This window comes from Brassica oleracea, chromosome C4 (genome assembly GCF_000695525.1).
Source record: "Brassica oleracea var. oleracea cultivar TO1000 chromosome C4, BOL, whole genome shotgun sequence".
NCBI lineage: Eukaryota > Viridiplantae > Streptophyta > Magnoliopsida > Brassicales > Brassicaceae > Brassica > Brassica oleracea.
The window spans coordinates 51,729,389-51,754,234 of record NC_027751.1 but is presented as its reverse complement, the minus strand read 5'-3'; the positions used below and the strand labels follow the sequence as shown (position 1 = coordinate 51,754,234).

Below are 24,846 nucleotides of genomic sequence, written 5' to 3'. Positions count from 1 at the left end.
GTCATACAAAGCACACGGGCATGACACAGATATAAAGCATTAGATATTTAAACATTAATACTAAGATTCTCACACTTTGTATAATTCGACGGTTGGGCACAAGAACAACATGAGTTAACTTACTCTACAAGCTTACAATTTAAACAAAAACTAGAGCTTGACCCGCACGCGTGTATTGATTTTTATTTTTTATAAATTATATAAAGACATTTCTAAACACATAAATTATTTGGATATTTTTAGGTTTCTACAAATCTATCTGGATCCGGAATGATCCGAATCCGAACCTCGTCCAAAAATTTATCATATTCGAACAATGTTTAATTTTAAACCTAAAAATCTGATACCCAAAAAACTGATCCGTACCCGAACACGTACCTAAATTCTCATATAATGTATGTATTTAATTACGATATATATATATATATATGTATAATTTATTATTTCCAAACACATATATATAATAAAATAGGAAAGGACAATTAATACTAAAAGTTAGATTTATAAATTATTGTTTCCATGTTTTTTTATTTATAATTTAATTTTGGAAATGCATTAATTAAAGATGAAAAGATAAAGAATCCTAAAAGATATGTTAATTAATAATTTAGTGGCATGCCATTGTAAATAACTTGCAAAACTAAGGGGTAATTTTAATTTGTACTCTTCTTTTAATAGATTAGATATTGGCAACTACATAAAATTAGCCATATATATGACCAGCAGCTATGTATATACCAACTAAAAAAAGCACAAACAGTTAAAGAAAATCAGGATCATCCAACTAACAGTAGTTACAATCACAAATTAGCACCACAAAATACAAAACAAAAGACGAAAAAAGTATCATCCAAACACACAAAAATGTGTACACACAAACTGAATGTTTATTTTCTGAATATTTATTGATCACTGCTAAAATATTATTTAGAACTTGCATACAAAACGTAACAATAATGATATACCCGTATTAAAAAAACATTTAATAAACAAAAAATTATACATAATATAAATCTATATAACTAAGCTTCAAAGGCATAGATGATTTATAGACATGAAGGTACATTTTGTTAATGACCTAAGATGAATTGAAATATAAAAAATGAAATTTTGGCAGTCCATTCATAAAAGTGTTAATTTGTAGTATAAAAAATCAAATCTTATAACTAATACTAAATATTGTGTTATATAATTAACAAACTTTCCCGCGGACAAACCACTAGTAATACTATAAAATTATTGATTCAAAATTGTGTAGACCTGTCTCCTAAGTCTTAGCGACTCTTCTCAGTCTCTCTTAAGCTATTTTCCTGGCTTTGCTGCAAAATTTTGCCTAACTTACCGGATTTGCAACTATAACTTTTGTAGAAGAGAGGATCCCACTCACATCTCTCTCAAAATATGCAAGACCATGCTTGGACGATCAAATGTCTGAAACTAAACGTATGAGACACAAGAAAAGGGTATGGAGATTGATGCCATTGATTCAATGGATCATATAAACACCAAAAAGATATCCAAAGTTGTCAAAATGCAAAAACAAACAGGGTAATAAAGACAAAATGAAAAGCCTTATCAGGTTAACTTGTCCATCATCATGTTTTCCTAAACTCCATACATTCCACAACAGCTTCAACAGCTCGTCTCGGCTTACCCTTCCTCCTGCTTCCATTCTGTCTAAACCCAGTAGATGTCGATTTCGTGGAACCATCCGTGCTTGATTTGATCCTAACACACTCTCTTCCTCTTTTAAATCCACATTGTCTCCATTAGATAACTTCCTCTTCCTCTCGTTCTCTTGTTTTTTTGCTTTCATTTGTATCACCAATATCTTCTTCTTCTTCCATCTCCTCTTCCTCTTCGAAATCATCTCTCATTGGCTTCTGTGGCCTTCCTCTTCTCTTGTAAGGGATATTTTCTTCTTCACCGTTTCCACGGTCTTCTGAGCAAATGCACTCTGCTTCCTCCCTTTCCCTCTACCCCTTCTCATAGTCTATAAACTCCCAAAGCTACTACACAAAGTTAAAACACACATAAATATCGCTTCTAATTAGCTCATAAGAAGAAAATCATTACGTCATTCTCAAATATATATATATATATATATGGACTTTAAAAAAAAAAACCAATCAAGTAGCATTACTACATTTCACGTTGCAGATCCATGAAAAAAAAAAAACTATTTAACTTTAACAGTGGAGGAACAAGCACTTTCAAAATAACCAATCATAAACATGAAAAATAAGATTCCACTGCAAGCACAGAGATCATTCACAAGAAGGCATTAACCACTCCTCTTTAAACAATCTAACAACTGCACGAATAATATGATAAGGTAAGCTACAGAAAGTTCAATTAACATCCAAGAAATATCATTGCATGAGTAAATCAAATGATAAAAAAGGCAAAACTTTTACTTTGTTTCCAATCTCATAGAGCTTCTCCAGAGCAACACAAACAAAGTATAAAGGAACTTAACAATGATGCAAGAACAGGGTAATACTCATAGGGTAATACGCACCTATGTGTGGCTAATACATGTATCAGTTACTCGGATACCAGACAATAAAAAATGGTTTCTTTCTTGTGTTCCGATAGAAAATACTTAGAAAAAGAATCATACTCAGAAGGAAAATAGAGATCAGCGAGACATTGAGACTCTTAACTAAAGTGATCACATACACAATCTAAATAAACCTTGACGTTAGAGAGATCTAATAACAAAGAGAGTAAAAGAAGGGCTTCCTTTGTTACTTACACACACATACACTGCAGCAGCAGCAGCATCCTATAAAACCATTAGCCAATGGATGACTTCTCAAGCCCCTTTGAAGATGGGATTACAAGATTTTTCACATTCTTCATAATCCAACGCGCTCAAATCGGCGCGTATCTTTCACTCACTCACTCACAGCTGTTTCTGTGAGTAGTGATGCTTTCGAAAAAAAAATAAAATAATTTAATCCCATGAACCCCTCTCTCCTAAAGCTCTTTGGGATGAATCCCTCTCTCTTAAATTTCATCACTGTAGCGCGGATCCCACGTGTCGTGGAGGTCCACGATTAGTCTAGTTTTTTTTTTTTTTTTTTAAAATCAAAAAATGAAGAAAAAAAATTTAATAATAAAAAATTGAAAAGATGAAGCCCATAGTGCTCCAAGAATGATGCCACCTCCTCAACCTACTTGCTTCAGAGAAGCGTTGATCAGTTAGAGTTTAGACAAAGGTTATCTGTCGAATGGGATAACATATAAAGCCCATAAGGCTTTTTTAATAGTCCACGTTCTGAAGATCATCTGTTCAAACGATATTTTTTTTTTATCAACATCTTGTGTCGACACAAAAAAAATCCTTCAACTCTATGTATTTGTATTTGTTCTTTAATTATTTTACATGTAACAGTAGATATCTCAAAAACTAAACAGATGAAATTAAATTCAATATCGTTAATCAATATTATTTAATGTTAGTTCTGATTTAAATTTGATAGTTCATATGGTTTATTTAATGTTAGTTCTGATTTAAATTTGTTAAAATTGACATAACATCCCTTTATTATTATTTGAGGAACATTGTAAATAAATAACATTTACTTCATATGTTATTTATATGCGTGACATTTCCTATGTGGCAGCACCACAAGCTCTCTTACGTCTTAAATTTAAAAACTATTTGTTAACTAGATTAATTACAAAATTGTCATTGACCATTACATTATAAATCTATTAATATACTATAAGCTTCTTTGTTATTTCCTAACCAAACAAATAAAACCAGCCACGTTTAATGCTAATACATTATTCATTCCTATATCGAAGAGCAAATTTTATGCGATCTCGATAGTTATTAATCTTTTGGATACACTTCACGTTATAGTGATAGCATTAAAATGTGATCTCGAGAGTTATTAATAACATGTTGTGATATAAAATATGTGTAACAAAAATAAATTCACGGGTTGTGATATAAAATGTGTAAAAACTATATAATGCATTCATACATATATCATATTATATAAAAACTTTGAATACCGGTAATTTAATATATTCCACATACAATCACATATCATATAATAAGATCTGGTTATCTTTTTTAATCTTTGGAGAGTTCCTAGAACCTTATAATGCATTACTATGAAAGTGTAAAAAAAAAAATAAAGCATTACTATGAAAACCATATGAACGTCGCTTTGTAAAGCAAATATACCACTTTGTCTTTTTGATATATGTATGATTATGACAAGCTAAATTAGTGAACCATACGACATTTATATGTTTTCTTATTTGTATGAGTCCAAATTTTTAGATCTGTAACTATAATGTCGTCTCTATATTAAGTTGAAAATAATAAAAGCACTACTACCACAAATGTTTAATTTGACACATTCAGAATGAATATAGCCTACCAAATTCAAACTTATCTCAATCAATCAATATTAAAGTTATTTGTTTACTCTGTATGGCATTAAATAAAACGTAGCAAGCAAGGCCAAATGATATCGTGATTGTTAAAATAATCATTTTTAATAACTTTGTTATATTTTTCTGTTACGATTTTAGTAACCAAATCGTGTTTAAAAGCCTAATAATATGCAGTGATTAACTGGCTTAATTTCGTATCATTACTAAGGAGGTGATTATGGTTAGCATTCTTTATCAAAAAGTGTGATTGTTTTATATAAGGAATTTAGATTATGGATTCAATATTTGCAATCAATTAATACTCGACTATATTCCATTTACAAAATTTTGTAGAGAAATTTTAGGAAGTTTTGATATCGTGTCTAACAAATTTAGGTTAGTCTTAGTATACACCTTCTCGCCCAAGTTTTGTCAATTAAATAGGTTACAAATTTAGGTTAGTCTTACTACTATTTGTGTTTTTATCTGACGCATTTTTACTGGTTTTTCAATAGGGTAATACCATCCAAGCCACATTCTTCAGAGATTTGGATGCATCAACTGAAATGCCATTGGAGGGAAGTCATTGACAAAGTAACGATACCATATCAAACTCAATAAGGCCTCTATCATTGCGATGATCGATCCATTTCTCAAGTCCAACTATTATTGTTTTCCAAAGTTTGCCGACCTCTACCACGGATTTGCCCATCCTAAATTTTCTATTGATATGTTTATATCTGATCTTCTTCTCTCTAATAGTCAAGTTTAATTATAGCCGTAAATCGGCAATATTTTGAGTGTGATTGTCTAAAGTTTTATTTTTGTTCTTTTGTAAGGAGTTGTAGTAGGAGTAGGATTTCTTGAAGAATATATGACAGAACCTACTAACGGGAACAATGATTTCACTAACCATAAGATCTGTTTCTTTGTAGTAAACATGGAATAAGTATTTCACATCTGAACTTAAAAGTTACGCATTTAACTAGTTTTAAGTTATGATTTTTTTTCATTCATTTCAGTAACATTGTCATTAAGTGTGTTGCTTATGGAGCACGTGCTCATGTTTTCCAATACTTATGGAATTCTACAAATGCAAATGTTGTCGTCGGTGTGTTACAACTTTGAAAATTTAATTGGAGAGAAGTTAATTTATAGTATTACTTTATAATAGAAATTTGTTGGAGATGATATCCCCTTAATATTTTGCTCACCTATTTTTTTTTTTCATTTTAAGGTCGTTTAAAGTATGTGACCAACATTGATGGATTTTCCAGAATTATTTTTAAACCCAATGATGTTCCAGAAATTGGTGATTTCAGATAAATGTATATCAATTAGTTTAGTGCATTTGGTTATCAGCTATGTTTTGTTCGGTAAACTAATTCTTAGTTATTTCTCTCTATAGTATTGCAAATCATGAGTTCTGAAGATCTTTTTCGTGGCATTTCGGTTTTATCATGTTTTTTTTAATAAATTTTTTCTTGCGTATTTTAATTTTCTATTATTTATTTTCCTTTTAAAATTGTAATTATGATAACAATTAATCTATTTCAAATGTTTTGTTTTGTATTAAATTCATAACAAGTTGATTGAGATTATTGCATACTATTATATATTTCTACCTGGTTAAACCGGTCGATATCCGGTTTAAATAAATTCCCTTTTCCACTCTCTGATAAATGAAGAAGAGTGAGTCTCTTTCTTTCGTTCGATAACATTTTTCGTCAGTCCCCAATTTTGCTTCCTTCCCGGCATGGAAATCGACTCCGAGAAGACTCACGAACGGAAGCAATCCGATTACACTTCCCTGGTTCACCCACCTCTCTGTTTTAATTCGACGACTCTCTCTGCGCGCAAGCTAGGGTTTGTAAATTGTGATTCTGAACTTGGTTTATATTTGAATTGAAGCAGGATGAGCGGTTCGAGATACAAAAGGATATGTACAGAGGGCAGCAATACAGTCAGATTTACTTCGTCCGTCTTCACCTCATGAGAACTCTTCTCTACTCCCTTGCCCCTTCCTGGAAACCCCATTTGCCTGGTGAGTGTGAGAGAGCCTTTTGCTTTTACTTAACTCAACAAAAGGAGATAACTTTCTTGTAGAGTGTGGTGTTGGGTTCGCATCGTTTAATTTACAGTTCTGTTTTTTTTTTTTTTTTTGAAAATTTAAATATGTGTGTGTATTGCAGTTTGCAAGGTGTTGGGACTTGAGGAAGGAAAGGAATGCATCATTGTGGGCACCTTGTTCAAGCATATGAAGCTTAAACCTTGCGTTCTTGATGAATACTCTAAAGAGGTTCGTTCATTGCTTTTACAAACTCTAGATTGAGATTGATGAGTACATGTTAAAACACAATTGCAGAGGTCTGTTACTCCTCTTGTTAAGCCTCATAACTTCATGCACCCTGATGATAGTCTTATCCTAGAAGACGAGAGTGGTAGAGTTAAGCTTGGCGGCTCTGCTCTTTCGCCTCCAGTTTATGTCACAGGTATTGTTGTGTCCCTCTTCTTTGATTGTTTGAGTTGCGGTAATGTCTCTTGGACGAAAGATTCTTTGAGAAAATGGATAGTGATAGAATTAGAGAATTGTAGGTGTTGTTGTTGCATTGCACGGGAAGGAAACTAGTGCTGGTGAGTTCGTTGTTGAAGATGTGCTAGAAGCTGGTTTACCACCTCAGTTAGAGCGTCCTTTGGATCATCTAAGTAAGTCTACATATCTTCTCTTCCTTTTGCTTGTCATCACATCTTAAAGCATTCTCTTATAATTCATCTTATCTTCTTCTGCAGAGGAAGATAAATACGTTTTACTAGTGTCGGGTCTCTCCATTGGAAGCAATTCGTCTAATCCTCTGCTATTTCAGCTTCTTGTTGACCATATAACTGGGCATGTCTCTGATGATGAGGTTTAAAAACTTTTTAACTTTCTGTATTTTTCTTCCTTTTAGTTTCTAATGTATAGTTATGTTGGTTTGAACAGGAGCTAGGCCTTGCAGCGCAGATAGTTCATGTGGTGATTGCTGGAAACTCTGTTGAATTCCCCCGTAAACTCTTAACTGGACAGGTACTGATAACTTCCCTTGCTGATATACACATCTTCAGTTATCTGCCTCTGTTATGATTATTATTGGTTGATTTTCTGCAGAACATGGCCTCAAAAGATCAATCAACACTGTATGAGCCCATCAAAGAGCTTGATATCATGTTAAACCAGGTCAGTTAAAAACAAGATCCACATGTGTCTTATCAATTCTATTGAGATGAAAATTTCAAATTCTTTTTTTTTGTTTGTTTGTGGACTGTTTGTAGATAGCTGCAGGAGTTTCAGTGGATATAATGCCAGGCCTGAATGATCCAGCTAACTTCGCATTACCTCAGCAGGTTTGCAGATTACATAACTAAACATTGAAAAAACCGAAATATGAATTGACAAAGTTTTCTTTTGTTTCAGCCTCTGAACAGATGCCTTTTCCCTGGATCAGCACCTTATAACACGTTCAGATCATGTACAAATCCTCACTCATTTGACGTCGATAATATCAGGTATGGTCACAATCTCTTAACTGCAGTTCGTTCGTCTGAGCTAAAACCTATTTTTGACATTTTCTTGCAGATTTCTTGGTACTTCTGGTCAGAACATTGATGACCTTGACAAGTACTCAGAGGCTGAAAGCAAGCTTGATTTCGTCGAAAGAACACTGAGGTGGAGGCATCTTGCTCCCACTGCACCTAATACGCTAGGTGAGTGCTAACATTCCCCTCTGCATAGTGTACATTTAGTGTCCATTGGTTTGATTCATTTTTTTTACAGGTTGTTATCCTTTCACGGATAGAGACCCTTTCTTGATTGAAACTTGCCCTCATGTTTACTTCGTTGGGAATCAAGACAAGTATGACAGCCGTTTGGTAAAAGGTACAATCTCCTTTGATTATATAAGAACATGATAGGTAGTTTACCTTTTATTCTTTTGGGTCAAGCAGTGCTTTAAGTTTAATATATTAATGTTGCAGGGTCAGAAGGTCAGCTGGTGAGGTTGATCTGCATTCCTAAATTCTGTGAGACCGGTGTTGCTGTTGCGGTGAGTTGAAATTTGAGGCAGAGATGGTCCTCACTGGACTCCATTTTCTTTCATATCTCAGAGTCACTAACATGGTTATTTTTTTTTGGCAGGTGAACCTAAGGAATCTGGAATGTCATACTCGTAGCTTTAACATTCAGTTATAATGTTAATCACAACAATGAATTGCTACCTTTTGGTAAAATCTTAGATCTCCAAGGTCCTAACAAACAGATGTATTTTCTTTAAGACGTACTTTTGTCAAATCTTTGGATTTGTTGTATTATTTTCTTAAGAATCTGATACATTAATCTTTTTAGTATTTACAATGCAAATGTTGCAACATGATTGACAATTCGTAAAATATGAATGAAAAGACATTGAATATGTCCAAAGGTTAAACTCATAGGGGTGCATGCCCCTATGGAGCTCATTTGAAAGAGTTTTTTTTTCATGTTAGCTCTCAAGTATTTCGTATGTTTGACATAATTTTGATTGTTTTTGTTCCCTGAAGAAAATCAGTTTGATGTTTTCAAAAGACTTGACATATAATTATTGATTATCTAAAATTGATGAAATTTGTCATTTTCCTTTTCATATTATGGGAGAAAAATAAATTACTTTAAAAAGTTAACTTAATACAAACAAAGAAGTCAATTATATTGCTTCCCTCAACACGATTTATTTCACCAGGCATAACACTAAGAAGAAGAAAGCATATATATATATATATATATCAGCAGAACAAATGATGATTTAAGGCTGATAAACTTAATTATTAGAAGCATTTTCTGTGAATAATCCCCGGTCCATTTTCGTTATACTCAGCCTTAGTCACCCACATCTGCATATTCACACATGCATTACAACAAAAACCACATTAACTTGATTAAAAACCATATGATATCCAAATAATTTACCTGTTGAAAACTGTCTAAAGAAGCCAAAATGGCGCCTCCAATCCAAACATTGTTCTTCCTTTCAGGAGCAACCACATGTTTAAGCTTCATGCCAGCAGGTGCAACCGCAGCCATCTCTTTGCTCATCCTATCAGCAAGCCCAGGGAACATCGTTGTGCCACCGCTCAATACAATGTTTCCGAACAAATCCTTCCTTGTGTCAACATCACACTTCATGATTGAATTGTAAGTCGTCTCATGAATACCACAAGTTTCCATGTCGACCAAGGAGGGCTGAAAAAGAGCCTCAGGACACCTGAATCTCTCGGCTCCTATCGTGACCACTTGACCATCTGGAAGCTCGTAGGTTCTATCGATGGCTGAGCTCGCAGTAGCTCTCTTCATTTCTTGGTCTAGGTCGTGAGCTATGTAACCTAGTTTCTCTTTGATGTCTCTGATAACCTCACGCTCCGCTGTTGTGGTGTATGTGTAGCCACGTTCCATCATGATCTTGGTGAGGTAGTCGGTTATGTCGCGGCCTGCTAGGTCTAGACGCGAGATCGCCTGTGGGAGTGGGTACCCTTCGAAGATGGGAACTGTGTGGCTTACACCATCTCCTGAATCCACCACAATACCTAGAAGAAAAATCAGTAGGATAAGACCTCATGCACCAATCATTTCAATTTTCAACTAATGAAATATATACTTGTTAAAATCACATTTTCATAAATTAACTTAACCAAACAAACTCTTGTTCCTTTGTGTTTATTTATTTATTTTAACTGGGAGTAGTTTGCACCAAATCCTATTTTTTCCCAGGGGACCAGTTGATAATAATAGAACAAGACTTAGGTTCACCCCCTAGGGTGAACCTTTAAATTCACCTCTCTTTCTATGACCAATCAAATTGCCATGTAGATAATTAATTAAAAAATATTAAACTTATTTAAAAATAACTAAAAAAACAGAATACCGTAAACCCTAAATTTTAAATTCTAAACCCTAAACCTTAAATCCTAAACCCAAACCCTAAACCCTATACCCAAATCCTATACCCTAAACCCAAATTATATACCCTAAACTCAAATTGTATACCCTAAACCCAAACAATAAACCCCAAACCATAAACCCTAAACCCAAACCATAAACCCTAAACCCAAACCATAAACCCAAATCTTAGACCCTAAACCCAAACCTTATAGCATCTAGGTTTAGGGTTTGGGTTTGGGTTTAGGGTTTACGGTTTGGGTTTTAAGTCTAAGATTTAGGTTTAGGGTATACGGTTTGGGTTTAGGGTCTAGGATTTGGTTTAGGGTATAAGGTTTGGATTTAAGGTTTACTGTTTGGGTTTAGGGTCTAGGATTTGGGTTTAGAATATACAGTTTGGTTTTAGGGTTTAGGATTTGAGTTTAGGGTATAGAATTTGGGTTTTAGAATTACGGTTTAGGGTTAAAAAATTAAGATTTCGGGTTTACGGTTTAGATGGCGGTGTCAGCGTTGTTAAAATTAGCATTATTTTTTTTAGTTATTTTAAAATAAATTTAATATTTTTTAATTAATTATCTACGTGGCAATTTGATTGGTTCTAGAATGAGAGGTGAATTTAAAAGTTCACCCTATGGGGTGAACCTAAGTTTTGTTCATAATAATACCTTATAACATGGCGTAAAATATCTTTTGAAAAAAAATTCAAATCAGAAGTACAACGAACCCAACTTTTTATGCTAAACCACTAGACGTCCAATGCATCATTGCTATTTGTGCTTATATTCAGCTTTTGGATATTTATCTCACAAAAACATATAGAAAACATATGCCTAAAGAATAACATATTCTATATTAAATACTAACCAAATTTTAATTTCTAACATATTCTTACATGTGGTTGACGGAAAAAAATAACATACTCTTTTTAATTAATTGGAAAATTTAAATTTAAATTTAAATTTTACCTTTATTTTTTCAAAACATAAATAAAAAGTTGGCTTTACCTGTAGTACGACCAGAGGCATAGAGAGAAAGAACGGCTTCATTGGCAACGTATAGTTTAGGGACATCAAAGGTCTCAAACATGATTTGGGTAATCTTCTCTCGATTGGCCTTTGGGGTTAGAGGAGCTTCACCGAGCAGCACAGGGTGTTTTTCAGGAGCCACACGTAGCTCGTTGTAGAAAGTATGGTGCCAAATCTTCTCCATGTCATCCCAATTGTTAATATGCTCCATGTGTCGTGGACGGCCAGCGATGCTTGGAAACACAGCGCTTGGTGCATCGTCTCGAGCTAACCCCGCCTTCAGCACATTTTACCAATCATCACAACATGCTGTCTTGTTTTGTTTGTTTATATGTAGTGTATATTTTCTAAATGTATGCACGACCGGAAGTATCTTATGAAAATTAGATCTCCTATATATTATTTGATAAGCATTGCAACATTTTTTTGTAGTCACGTGTCATCACTAGAATGATTCTTACAATCATTAGAAAAATATGTTGATCCATTTAAATATATAATAAGCTTTTTATTAAACCACAATAAATACATTATTAATGTGATTCATTATTTCCTTAAATAAGATTACGGAATTACCTAATGTGGCTAAAATATATATGACAATTAATGATTTAGAATAATAAAGATTTGATAAAAATAAGTGTGTATTATAATTATATTTGTTTAATTTTAAGCTATTAAAATAAATTAAACAATCATAGTAACTATATAATAAAAATTAAAAAAAATTATTTATATATTATATTTTTAATTTTTAAAAACGAGTATAAATTACTAAAACTGTTAAAAGTTTTACATTCAAATTTTGTGATCTATGATTTAAATTTTTTGTTATGACATAATACAAATAATTGAAAAAAAATATAAGTTGAAAGTCTCATTTAATAAGTATAAAAAAAAGATATATAAATATATGTATCATTTTAAATTAAACTATATGCCATATAAAATACATAAATATCGTAATTTTGAAATTTACTTTGAACATTTTTTTGATAAAAAATTTGAAAAAATATTGACAGCTTAGTTTTTTAAAATATTATAAATTACTTAAACCACTATTCACACAGTGAAAATTTTGTTGTCACTAATTTAGACTTTTTGCTATAACAGATACAAATGATAAAAAAAATGAGCAAAAAGTATCATCTAATAAATATTAATATTAACATATACCATATATATGTTACTATCATTTAAATTTAATTATATATCATATCAAATAGAAAAAGTATTTTTTCGATTTATTAAATTTATTTATATGTTCGCACCAATTTAATTATATAAGTAGTAGATAATGACTTTTTAATTATTCAATATATATTTATTATTTCATAATATGCTATAAACATATAATATATAAAATAATTTTTATATATAATGTTTATTCTGCGCAAGGCGCGGGTCTTAACCTAGTTGTTAATTATAAATGTAAACGGGCAAACACAAGATATACTTTTGTTTGCGTTTTTCACTATGCAAAATATTTTGTAGAAAATAAAAACTGAAAATATCTACAATATTAAAATATGTTTTTTTCATGTTTTTTTTCATGCAAAGGCATAAACTGAGGTTAAAACAGTTAGAACATTGCGGACTAAAAAGGAGTGTTTTACTTGTCTCCTTACCTTGACCATTCCAGTTCCGTTGTCGCACACGATAGGCACCATGTCAGTGTCATCTGCGCCAAAGCTGGTCCTGGTAGCAGCAGGGCGCCAATTGTTTTTGATGCCCTAAACCAAATGTTCTTTGATGGAATAGAAGAACTAATCAGAATCATTTTTGAAATAACATTTTGGCAGAAATATGCGCTTTATTATAGTTTTATATTTCTTTCATAAATATTTTTTAAAAAGTAATTTAATAGAGAAGCAATCCAAACATTTTGTTTATGGATATATATATATATATATATATATGTTCTAATTGTTTTTTTCATAAAAATATGTTGTCCTAAGCGAAAGTTTCAAATTTCCTTTACTCTAGGTAGCAGTAGCAAGCTGATGAATCGCTGGCTTCAGGGCCCGTAAATTTAGAATATTATTAGGGGCCAATGTACCAAGAGATCATTTGACTCGGATGGTTATGAAGTAGGTTCACATCTGCAAACGTTCTGAGTTCATAGTGCAAAAACTTACTTTCCCTTTTATTTTGTTGCTACATATGCGGGTCGATTACCATATTCATATTTTTTTTAAAACTTTATCACTTTTTCTAAATAAAAGCCTAATGTAAAAAATATCACTTTCTGAGTAAAACAATGTAAAAATTGGTAAAATTAACGAGTACAAACTAAATATCCAATTTATATTAACAATAAAACTCAGAAACTAAAGTCTATGAATAGACTGAAAAAGAGAGCTAAAACCATCAAATTCCACTCGCGGATGATGGTACGTACCTCATAGGAACCCTGACTATTTCATTGAAAACAATGGCTAATTAACATTGGTGCAAAAACAAGTACAAACAAAAAGAGTAAAAGAAAAAAAATAGATATGTACGAATTACGAGAAAGGGTTCAAATGTATAACCACCATCCTTTTCTTACTTGCAAGAGTGCTATATTCATCTCTAGACGGGGTGTATTCTCGTTTGTTCTTCTCTCTGTCTCACTAACAAGATCGCGTTTGACAAGAATCGTACCGCTTTGTTGCGTTTATATAGTGGCATGGAATGATAAGCTTGAGTCCAACACGCATAAATCCCCTTCCTGCAAAATAAATGCAACAAAAAAGAAATCTAACAAAATTGTAATAAGAATGAATACATGTACGTAGGTGCATCTTTTGGCTATATTATTTGTTACTACACGCAGACACGTGTCTAGTTTCTACTTTTAGCCTTTTTTAAAGTGAAAACATTAATCATTTAACCCAAAATAACTTTATGCTATATTAATTGCATATATAATTGTTTTGAATTACTTGACATGTGGAACCTGCAAAACACCTAAAACCATGAATAATGTGATATTATAATTGATTTATTTCCTAAATATGTATTTGATTTATTTCCTAAATACAAATTTTGATTTATTTCCTAAATACGAATTTGTTTCTTATTACATAATACATAATTTTATTTAAAAGTTATTTCTTGATTAATGATTTAAGACAAAGTTAACATAATATAAGTACATATCACATATGTTATAGAAACAAATTAAACAAAATGGGTAACCCAAATAAAAACTCTAAGTAGTGATAAAACTTATAGTTGTGGATATATGTTCTAATAAATAATCTATTAGATATATCCATAGGCATGTTCTAATTTTTTTGTGTGAGAAAACATGTTCTAAATATTGGAGAATAGAAGTTATGATGTAAGTAAATGATACCCTATAGTGTTGCAATAACTATCACGAATTCATGATTGTAACGTAATAAAGTTACAATAAACAAACCAAAGGAAGTTGTTTAGACCATAATTATCGCCGGTAATAAGTGGGTTTCTAAATGCATAGGCCCCACAAAAACTTTTAAAACCGATCACAAAAGTAAGAGAATAAAGATCGATCTTTCTTTGTTTTTTCCACTGATCGCGGGTCCCACTGACACGTGGTGGTCCGCGATTGGCTCTTCTTTTAATTTTTGTTTTAGCAGACGGAAAAAAAAAAAAAACCTATAGTTCCGTGCCTGCGTTGAACATGCTCTTAAGTTGGATTGTTGTCTGTTTCTTTATCTCTGTAATAAATTGTTTAACAACAACTTTGTAATTTCTTCAGAAAATGGTAAGCTTAATATTTTACCAAAAAAAAAACAAACCAAACGAACTTGTGTTGTCAAATTCATAGAATGGTTTTTTATTTGTATTATGTGGAGACTGAAGAGTAAAGATGATCATTCATAGTATTTGAAGAAAAATCATTTGCAGTATGATAAATTAATTAAAGTATATTTACCCGTTCAATTAGATGCTTTATAGAAGCTATCAATAACCAGAAAAGAAACACATGACATATCGGAATGCATTTTGAACAAGTATAGTATACTGTATACACAACTCAAATAATAATCCGTTCACCAACGAAAACTGGTTTACTGACTAAAATTCTCAAATTATAAAATAAGAATAAAATGAATTACTTGTTCAAATCCCATCGAAAAATATATAACTCTCTGAAAATTCATTTACATAATTTGTGTCTTGTCTTAAAAATATATAAAAGTTATCTAATCATTAAAAATTCAATTGCAGATTAATATACTCAATACATTCTAATTTCCAAGTGGTTTCACAACATTTTACGGTGACATTTAACATTTTACGATAGATTAGAACACAGTGTTAGATAGCAGTCACCTTTTGTCGTTCACATGGATCCAGTTTGATTTATAGAATCAGTATGAATCTTGTAAAAATCGATGAAAAAAAAAAAAAACTTTTGATCGTGAGGCAGAGAAAAATAAACAGTAAAAAAAAGAGGTAAAAATGTAATTTCCTTCCTCCTCTAAATTCTTTTTACTGGCGGAAAATGCTTTTTGCCAGCGAAGTATATGCCCTTATCACGAGTCCACACACCGAGTCAAAGACCGAGTCTACCTCATCGGCTCTTTTAGTTTTCTTCTTCCCTTCCTTCTCAATACGCAATCTCTTACCTCCCGGAGATGAACGCCGCCGTTAGAGCTGCGATTCTCAGAACACAAAGCGTATCATCTCACCTGAAAGCTGCGTTCTTTCATTCCACACCCGTCTTGGAACGCAAACGTCGCACTTCCTGGGATTCGGTTTAGTCTCTCTCTCTTTCTCTTTCTCCTTCAAAATTTGATTTTTCGTTGAACCCATCAGCTAAAGTTTCGTGCTTTGGCATTTACATGGATCGATGAAATGACCATGTTCTTTGCTTTTTGTTTGAAAGTCTGGGACTTTGAGATGTTCCACTTGTCTGAGTTCCGACCATTTGATTTGGGTTTATGTATATAGCTGATGTGGATCTATGGCCATGTTCTTAGCTTTTCTTTTTTAGCTTTTGTTTGATAAATTGAAAGTCTGGGACTTTGAGATGTTTTTACTTGTCTAAGTTCCGACCAATTTTTAAACTAGTGTTAATGTTTGAACATGTGGGGGATCTAATTTATCTTCTGATGTTTCCTGTTTTATTTAATTTATCTGTAGAAGTCAAATGTTCACAGGAAGAGGTTCAGAAGAATGAGAGAGAAGCAAGAGTTGCTGCGTAACGTGAATGCCTTCGCATCAAACATGTTTACGGTACTATGAACTAATCTCTCTCTGCTATCATGTGTTTGCTGTTCGGTTTGTTTAAGTAACTTTGACGTTTTTGATTACAGAGCTGGCATGATGAGTTTGACTACAAAGAGCCTCCTTCCTCACAGAAGCGAACCTCTTGGTTTAAAAAACAATACGCCAAGGAACCTAAAGGGAAATGGAACGGCAAACACGGTCCAAGTAAGTGAAATGTCTTTAGCGTCTTCATCTACATACTCTTATTAAAGCACTTCTTTATTCTTAATGTGTAGGGAACTTTGATTTTTGCGAAGTGGATGAGGACTTTGACATTGACTATATCTTCCCCGGTGGACCACGAGGTTTCTCTTTTTCATTCACCTTTGAAGACGATGAACCTCCTCGATGGCATCAGCGGAACCACTCATCATCAAGGTCTTCGAGATCGAAACATCATCGAATATACGAAGAAGATGAAGATGACTATACAACTTCAACAGAGTCAAGCGACTCTGAGAGTGAGTCTGAACCGAACCAAGCTTCTCATAGACAAGCACTTGGTCTTAGTCCTTCGGGTCCTTTAAACCTCAAAGACGTCAAACATGCGTGAGTACACTTCTACTTCACTTCATCGTCTCATTACTTTACATGAAACTTATGTTTTGGTTATATCTCAGATATCGAGTTTGCGCATTGAAATGGCATCCAGATCGTCATCAAGGCTCTACTAAGGTATAAACCAATTAGATCTCCTCCATTTGAAATCTTCATTCTCTTATGTGTGATGTGTATTGAAACAGGAGGCGGCTGAAGCAAAGTTCAAGCTATGCAGTGTGGCTTATCAATCTTTATGCGAAAAGCTAGGAGTGAACTAAGATTAAAAGAGCTTAGATAGTGTTTGATTACTTACATTAATGTTTCCAAGTTGCTTCATTTTAGAGCTCATCTCAGAGCAAAACCTTTGTTCTGTTCATTTTTATTATTAAAAGGTTACTACTGCAACGGCCCATTAGCCCAATTACACTGGCCCAACATGTGGATTATCATTTATGGAAAGTTCTTGGTGCTCAAGCAAAAAAAAAAACTTTTTGAGTGAACATTCCATTCTCTGTTTTTATTTTACCTAAAAGACAAAATGGAAAATAAACTATTTTTTTTTCTTGCTTCTCTGGAAAAAAAATATTTCTGAGTCGAACATAATTCGATCAAGTCACAATGTTGTGTACTAATCTTTGATAGAGAGAGAGAGAGAGAAAGAGAGAGAGATGAACGCTGCCGCTAAAGCAGCGATTTCCAGACCGCAAAGCTATTGTTCTCTCCTGAAAACTGCGTTTATCCATTCTACTCCAGTGTTGGAACGCAAACGTGGTTCCTCTTCTTCTAGTTCCGTACGTGGGTATATCTAAGATTTAATATTTTGTCAATTGCTTCTACATTTACTGTGTATTCTTTAGTGTTCTCGCTAGTGTTCTAGAAAAAAGGATTGTTAGATTAAATTTTTTTTTTTGGTTTTGAATTTCTAGCAGAAATCAAATGCTAATAAGAAGAACAAGAGATCCAAAAAGTTTTTGAGGGAGCATCAAGAAAAAGTACGTCGTGCCGTGGAAGAACTTAAACGTGAAAGAGAAGAGGTAAATGAGAATGAGACAAATTAAAACTTATCAAAACACAAACAAAAACGTTTTTAGCGCTCTTTGTGTAATTAAACCATTAGGCTGCTGCTAAAAAGGCCAAAGAAGCCAAAGAAAACTTGAATAAATGCAACCAAGACTCCAAGAGTCCACGTAAAAGTAAGTGGTTGTATAACCCTTTTAAACATGTCGCATTTTTGATACATAGTGGTATTAAGAAACGTGTTACATTTTTGAAGGTCAATTTGGTTACAAGGATAAAGACTTTGATATTATATTCCGATCTTTATTTGGTGTACCACGAGGTTTTGATTATTCAATCTATGAAGAGGAGGACCGTCGTTGGTGGTATCACCCTTCATGGTTTTCTGGTTCCTCTAGCAACTCTTGGAGATCAAAATATCGATTTTATGACAAAGACGAAGAGCAAGAAGAAGAACTAAGCGAAGATGAAGAAAGCAACAGTTCTAGTAACTGGTGGAGATCAAAATCTCGATTTGATGAAAAGAAAAAAGAGGAAGAAGATGGCTATGGTTCATCAAAGTCCAATGGTTCAGTACTGTCTGACCCAATAGAAGCTTCTCATAGAGAAACACTTGGACTGAGTCCTTGGGCACCCTTGAAAATTGAAGATGTCAAACATGCGTGAGTTTGTTTATTAAACTTCATCATGATATAACACATGCATTCATCTATAACTCCTCATAATCATGTTTAACTTCTTTTGCTTCCTTTTTTTTGGGATTAGATATCGAACTTGTGCATTAAAATGGCATCCTGATCTTCATGATGACTCTACCAAGGTACGTAATAAACCAATAAGAATATCTTTCAATCTTCATTGTAATTGTTCTTTTTCTCTTTGTTTTTATTTTTGAAACTATTAACAGGCTGAGGCTGAAGCTAAGTTCAAGCTCTGCGTTGTGGCTTATCAGTCTTTAATCCAAAAGCTACAGTCAGCTAAGATTACTTGAAGAATGCAAAGATGGTGGATTAATTAAAAGTGATGTATGTTTTTATAATTACATGGAGATTTTTTATAACAAAAAAAAATGTTTTGATTATGAGTTTATGACCTTGACCAACCAATATACTATACATCATCCAAGCACTGCTATGTATTGTCCTCTCATATCTTTTAAATCGAAATATTGTGTTCTCTCTAAACTTTGCATCAAGTGTATATTGGTATCTCTTACGTCTGCTTCTGTGACTTAACCTGTCAAAGTGAAAGATTGAATCAAAGTTTGCATCAACTGTAAAGGCTGATCGACAGAGTTACTTATCATAAGCAGCAAACTGATCAGCAGGTGCAATTATCTCACTCTCAGTAGCAACAACAACATCACCAACTCTACTGCTTGTCCTGGTTTGTCTAAGCAAACTACTTATGGAATGCGCCTTTACAGTCCCAAGCTTCACTCTCTTCTTCTTCTTCACTTCCACCAACACTGTCTTTCACTGGACCTTGATCCTTCCTCTAAACAGCTCTTTTTTTCTTTCTTTTCTTTTATGTGTTTGGTCCTTTTGAACTCGAAGCCTAACCGCCCAACACGTTGATAATCATTTATGGTAAGTCCTTGGTGATCAAGAAAAACTTTTGAGTAAATATTCTATTATCTATTTTTCTTTTACCCTAAAACAAAAAAAAATTGGAGAATACACTATTTTTTAAATTTCTTCTCTCTGAGGAAAGCTCTTCTTGAGTCGCACATAATTCGATCCAGACGCAGTGTTGTGTACTAGTCTTTGAGAGAAAGATGAACGCTGTTGCTAAAACAGCAATTTTCAGACCGCAAAAGTATTTTTCTCTCTTGAATATTGCGTTTTTTCATTCCACTTCTGTCTTGGAACGCAAACGTGGTTCCTCACCTTCTAGTTCCGTGGGTATATCTAGAATAATTGATATGTATCAATATTTCAACAGTTTATTTTAGGTTTTTGAGAAAAAAAAGGATGTGTTTTCTCTACGTTTTAGATAGATTTTTAACAGGTGTTCCTGAATATACAGCTTCTGAATTCTGATTATTATTTTGTGTGTGTTTTTAAAAACTTTTCAAGCAGAAATCAAAGGCTAAGAAGAACAAGAGATCAAAAAAGTTTTTGAGGGAGCATCAAGGAAAAGTATGTTTTGGTGATTAATTGATATGCATCTATGTCTACTTCTTCTTGATTTTTGAGATAGTGTTTTAGAAAAGTACTGCTGCTTAATTTTTTTTGGCAGAAATCAAATGTTAAGAAGTTGTTGAGGGAGCATCAAGAAAAAGTACATCGTGCTGTGGAAGAACTTAGACGTGAAAGAGAAGAGGTAAATGAGACTTATAACTTACCAAAACACAAACAAAACGTTTTAGCTCTAGTGTATAATGTCTCTTGTCCATGAGTTAACTGTTTTTAACGCTCTTGGTGTAATTACACATTAATTAGGCCGCTGCTAAAAAGGCAAAAGAAAACCTGAATACACGTGAAAGTAGGTGGTTGTCCCTTTTAAAAATATATCACAAGTTGTAGCTTTGTTGAATCACAAGGTGCAATTACATACAAAATTCGTATTAAGAAACATGTGTTACATTTTGAAGGTCAATTTGATTGCGAGGATAAAGACTTTGATATTGTATTCCAATCTTTATTTGGTGTACGCCCCCGAGGTTTCGATTATTTAATCTATGCAGCGGCGGATCATCTTTGGTGGTATCACCCTTCATGGTATTCTGGTTTCTGTATGACCTCGTGGATATCAACACGTAGACATTATAACAACGAAGAAGAGGTAGTAGAAGAAGTAGAAGAAGAGGAAGAACTAAATTACGAAGATAAAGAACTATATGAAGATCTAGAACAATATGAAGATGAAGAACTAGACGAAGATGAAGATGAAGAAGAAGAAGAAAGTTACAGATCTAGGAACTCGTGGAGATCAAACTTTCAATTTGGTTCAGTACTATCTGACCCAATAGAAGCTTCTCATAGAGAAACACTTGGTCTGAGTCCTTGGGCTCCTTTAACACTTGAAGATGTCAAACATGCGTGAGTTTTTCTATTAAATTTTATCATGACATAACACATGCAACCATCTACAACTCCTCGTGATGATCATTTATAACTTCTTGCTTCCTTTTGTTTTGGATTAGGTATCGAGCTTGTGCATTAAAATGGCATCCTGATCATCATGATGACTCTACCAAGGTACGTAAAAACTAATAAGAATCTTTTACAATCTTCATTGCAAGTGTTTTTATAAATTTGTGTTATAACTCTTGAATGTATATAAACAGGCTGAGGCTGAAGCTAAGTTCAAATTCTGCAATGTGGCTTATGAATCTTTAATCAAAATGCTACAGTAAACTAAGACGCAGCATGGCGGATTAATTAAAAATTTAAAAGTTATATATGTTTTCATCATTACTTAACGATTTTTTTATAACAAAAAAATGTTTTGATTATGAGTTTATGACCCTGAGAAACCAATGTATCGTTGAAACTGAAATATCCACCAAAAATATATACATAGGATGATCAAGAAGAAGCGCCATTAAGGTCTCGATCAATCTACACATCCGATACATAGAGCTATGTCCATTATCATCATATGTACCTAAACATATACATATGACTCACTTATCATTAGCAGCAAACTGATCAGCAGGTGCGCTTATCTCACTCACTCCACTACTTGTGCTGGTTTGTCCAAGCAAACTATTTATGGAACGCGCCTTTACCGTTCCAAGCTTCACTCTCTTCTTCTTCTTCACTTCCACGGCCACCACCGACTTTTTCTGGCAGCCGCCACGACCGCCGGAACTCTTGCTCGTGCTCCTTACCCTTCCTTTACCAAGATGATGCTCACAAAGAGAATAGCCGTAAAGAGTTTGCTGACAACATCTCCATCCTCTACCGTTAACGCGGCTGCACCGTGATCCTTCCTCTAATACATCACTGCTCTTTTTCTTCGCTTTCCTTTTCTTCTTCCCTTTATTAGCTTCTTCTTCTTCCTCATCCTCATCCTCATCCTCTTCTTGTTCCTCGAAGCTTGTATAGCCTCTTCTCTTCCTCAAAGTAATAACGTTTTCATTCTTCTCCACAGCTAATAATATAGAAAACATATACGAATGGTCATTGGTGCAACAAAAATAACATAAAGCTTCATTTCACCAAAAAGATAGCTCTATGTGTTACCTTGTGTTGAAAAGTCGGATTCTCCTTGGGAATTAACATTATTGCTGCGATAGTTTGAAGCAACAAGGAGGGAAAATTAATATAAAGAGATGAAAGTGATCTTGGAGTGCAGTAAAAAGAAGATTAATAGAGAGAGCACACAAGATAGTATAGGGGTCGATATGGGGACCATGCTAACATGCACCGTCATGAGGTGTGCATGTTTAGAGTTATCATTATCGCTAATACTAACTACAGTTGTATTCCCAAAATGTTAAAGATGTGAGAAGAATGACGATACTATACAACCATAACAAAAGAAACTGAATTTACAACTTTCCATCTGCAAAACGTTAACCACATACAACAAAAAAACTTTCTAGCTAAGTTCTAAAGACCATGGAAGTTTTAATTTTGAGATCATGTTTCTGTGTTTTGGGTATTTTTGAGGCTTGGATCTTTTACAAAGCCGAAAAATAAGAAAAACAAACTTTGTATCTTTTAGTTAAACTGTTATCCCAATTATTATTACACCAGAAAGTTATAACATGGAAGTGTAGAACAAAGAGAGTTTATACAATACAGTTCAAGAATTCACTTACCTGCCCGATGCAACTGTACAGCTCTTCACGTCTACATCATCTCCATCACCATTATCCTTTTAGAAAAACAAAAAAGAGCAATTGAACATAAGATCCTTCAAATTAAGATTTTGCAAATGAAGAACAATTATTCTCTGGTGTAAAACCCAATTATAAACAAAACACAAATTGCACCCAATAATCAAGTATTTTTATCGGTCGATTATAAATACAACTAGAATTGTTTATAATTCAAGCTCAGCGTATACGAAAAAAGAACTCACCAAAGCTTTCTCCTCCTTCTTGCTCGTCACATCTCTTTGAATCAGCGGAAGATGAAGAAGAGAAGCAGAACTGCCTCCGTCTATGTCCTGGCCGTGAAAGTATCGAGCGGCGGACGTCGGAGACCGGTTAGAGTAGAGATCTGAGAGAGGAACAGGTAAGAGAGACGAAAGAGGGAGAGGCACTTGTCGTTTCCGGATCCTCATCGTCGTGTACGAAAAGATTCTTACTTTTTGTTTGCACCAAAGAACTTATATAAAGAAGGAAACAAAGAGTAACCCCCTTTTATTTTTATTACACGGACTTGGAAAACTAAAGATAATAAGAGCACCTCCATTAGTTTTAGGAAAGGTTCTTAATCAAAAAAACACAAAAAAATAAATGAAAAATGAATAAATAGCACAGAACCGGTTATAAACAGAGGCATTTTAGAATTGGTAATTAAGCATGGGAATATGAGTTTTTACCTGCGGGGCCCGGCCCGTTTGAACCGCCGCGGGGCGGGTACAGGTCGAACAATTTAGAAAAATTGATTCGCGGGTGCGGGTGCGGGTTATGAGCATTTTATGCGGGGCGGGTGCGGGTTGGTGGATTTTGAAACGCGGGTACCCGCCAACCCGCAATTTTTTTTTTTACATTTTTTTTTGTAAAAATGTATATTTTGTAAAGAAAATATGGGAATTTTAAAAAATAATAATCAAAATATTTTAAAATATTTAAAATTTTAATTATAAATATATTATTTATATTATATTTTACAAAAATTAAATTAAATAAATATTTTTTAAAATAAAAATATAACCCGCGGGTCCCGCGGGTTATCCGAAAAATTAAGCGGGGCGGGTGCGGGTACAAATTTATTTGTTCGCGGGTTGTGCAGGTCGGATTTTTTGACAAAAAAAAACTTTGTAACCCGCGGGTTGGCGGGTCAGCGGGGCGGGTTTGACCCGCAACCCAGCCCTATTGGTAATAACCCCACAGCACAGAACCGGTTATAAACAGCACAGAACCGGTTATAAACAGAGGCATTTTAGAATTGGTAATAACCCCTACGCGGCGGTTTTGTATTGGGTACTTGTAAAAGAGAAAAGGAATCCAAAACCCGTCTCTCTCTTTATCGCTTTCTTTTCATGCATGTCCTTTGGCCTCCTCCTCTTCCAAATCTGTGGATGAAATCACCGAAATCTGCGGTCGATCGGTGGTAGCTCTCTTCATCGGCGATCGATTGGTAAAATCAGCAAGGGAACGACTCTACCCTTGTTCGCCGAAATCAGCAAAAAAAAAATGGAGAAAGCAATCGAGAGAGAACGAGTTCTTCTTCAACATCTCGGTCCTTCTTCCTCCTCACACAGTTTCGAAGCTCTCTCTCTGTAAGATTTTCATCTCTCTCGATCTCAAGGCTACAAGATTCTGGATTGTTCTCGATCTTCATTTTTTTTTTAGACTTTTGAGTTTTTGATAGTGAATTAATTATTTGATTTGAGCTCTGTGTACATTTGATTTAAGGACCATCTCTCAATTCCAATATGAAGATCTTCTCTTTTTAGATTTTCTGATTAATTGTCTGTAAATTAATAGGGATTAACGTGATATCCGATGGCTTCAAGTTCAGACAACAATCGTGGTATTGAGTTTTATCT

At 33.7% G+C, this 24,846-nt stretch overlaps 5 protein-coding genes and 1 pseudogene across 8 annotated transcripts; 3 read left to right on the top strand and 3 right to left on the bottom strand.

The window, feature by feature from the left end:
• Positions 1 to 1,481: 1,481 nt before the first annotated feature.
• On the bottom strand, positions 1,482 to 2,744 carry LOC106340254 (annotated as a pseudogene).
• Positions 2,745 to 6,075: 3,331 nt separating this feature from the next.
• LOC106339396 (DNA polymerase delta small subunit) lies at positions 6,076 to 8,804 on the top strand. Of its 2 annotated transcripts, none has more exons than XM_013778195.1 (14): positions 6,076 to 6,211; positions 6,313 to 6,442; positions 6,591 to 6,697; positions 6,764 to 6,890; positions 6,994 to 7,104; positions 7,189 to 7,304; positions 7,379 to 7,462; positions 7,544 to 7,612; positions 7,708 to 7,779; positions 7,850 to 7,941; positions 8,012 to 8,139; positions 8,210 to 8,311; positions 8,410 to 8,477; positions 8,570 to 8,804. In XM_013778195.1, the coding sequence occupies exons 1-14, from the start codon at positions 6,155 to 6,157 to the stop codon at positions 8,621 to 8,623; spliced, it is 1,317 nt and encodes a 438-aa protein (XP_013633649.1). In that variant the 5' UTR covers positions 6,076 to 6,154; the 3' UTR covers positions 8,624 to 8,804. The 2 variants fall into 2 exon arrangements, with proteins under 2 accessions (XP_013633649.1, XP_013633648.1); XM_013778194.1 differs by having other exon boundaries at positions 6,310 to 6,442.
• A 245-nt stretch (positions 8,805 to 9,049) lies between these two features.
• On the bottom strand, positions 9,050 to 13,962 carry LOC106337032 (actin-1). Its single transcript, XM_013776047.1, has 6 exons — positions 13,919 to 13,962; positions 12,996 to 13,100; positions 11,347 to 11,644; positions 9,628 to 9,990; positions 9,377 to 9,513; positions 9,050 to 9,300 (listed from the first exon to the last, which is right to left on the bottom strand). Exons 1-6 carry the CDS (start codon positions 13,937 to 13,939, stop codon positions 9,235 to 9,237), a joined length of 990 nt encoding a protein of 329 aa, XP_013631501.1. The 5' UTR covers positions 13,940 to 13,962; the 3' UTR covers positions 9,050 to 9,234.
• Positions 13,963 to 15,871: 1,909 nt separating this feature from the next.
• Positions 15,872 to 17,631, top strand: LOC106339711. 3 transcript variants are annotated; one of them, XM_013778567.1, is made up of 6 exons: positions 15,872 to 16,100; positions 16,489 to 16,581; positions 16,662 to 16,779; positions 16,851 to 17,104; positions 17,233 to 17,289; positions 17,358 to 17,631. In XM_013778567.1, the coding sequence occupies exons 1-6, from the start codon at positions 15,981 to 15,983 to the stop codon at positions 17,430 to 17,432; spliced, it is 717 nt and encodes a 238-aa protein (XP_013634021.1). In that variant the 5' UTR covers positions 15,872 to 15,980; the 3' UTR covers positions 17,433 to 17,631. The 3 variants fall into 3 exon arrangements, with proteins under 3 accessions (XP_013634021.1, XP_013634022.1, XP_013634020.1); XM_013778568.1 differs by having other exon boundaries at positions 16,506 to 16,581; positions 16,851 to 17,163; positions 17,235 to 17,289; positions 17,358 to 17,630; XM_013778566.1 differs by having other exon boundaries at positions 16,851 to 17,163; positions 17,235 to 17,289; positions 17,358 to 17,627.
• Positions 17,632 to 17,822: 191 nt separating this feature from the next.
• On the top strand, positions 17,823 to 21,532 carry LOC106339196. Its single transcript, XM_013777993.1, has 8 exons — positions 17,823 to 17,945; positions 18,081 to 18,188; positions 18,272 to 18,347; positions 18,428 to 18,833; positions 18,937 to 18,991; positions 19,079 to 19,143; positions 21,320 to 21,374; positions 21,464 to 21,532. The coding sequence occupies exons 1-8, from the start codon at positions 17,823 to 17,825 to the stop codon at positions 21,530 to 21,532; spliced, it is 957 nt and encodes a 318-aa protein (XP_013633447.1).
• A 124-nt stretch (positions 21,533 to 21,656) lies between these two features.
• On the bottom strand, positions 21,657 to 23,490 carry LOC106339842. Its single transcript, XM_013778710.1, has 4 exons — positions 23,209 to 23,490; positions 22,946 to 23,001; positions 22,365 to 22,408; positions 21,657 to 22,272 (listed from the first exon to the last, which is right to left on the bottom strand). The coding sequence occupies exons 1-4, from the start codon at positions 23,410 to 23,412 to the stop codon at positions 21,803 to 21,805; spliced, it is 774 nt and encodes a 257-aa protein (XP_013634164.1). The 5' UTR covers positions 23,413 to 23,490; the 3' UTR covers positions 21,657 to 21,802.
• Between the last annotated feature and the right edge of the window lie 1,356 nt (positions 23,491 to 24,846).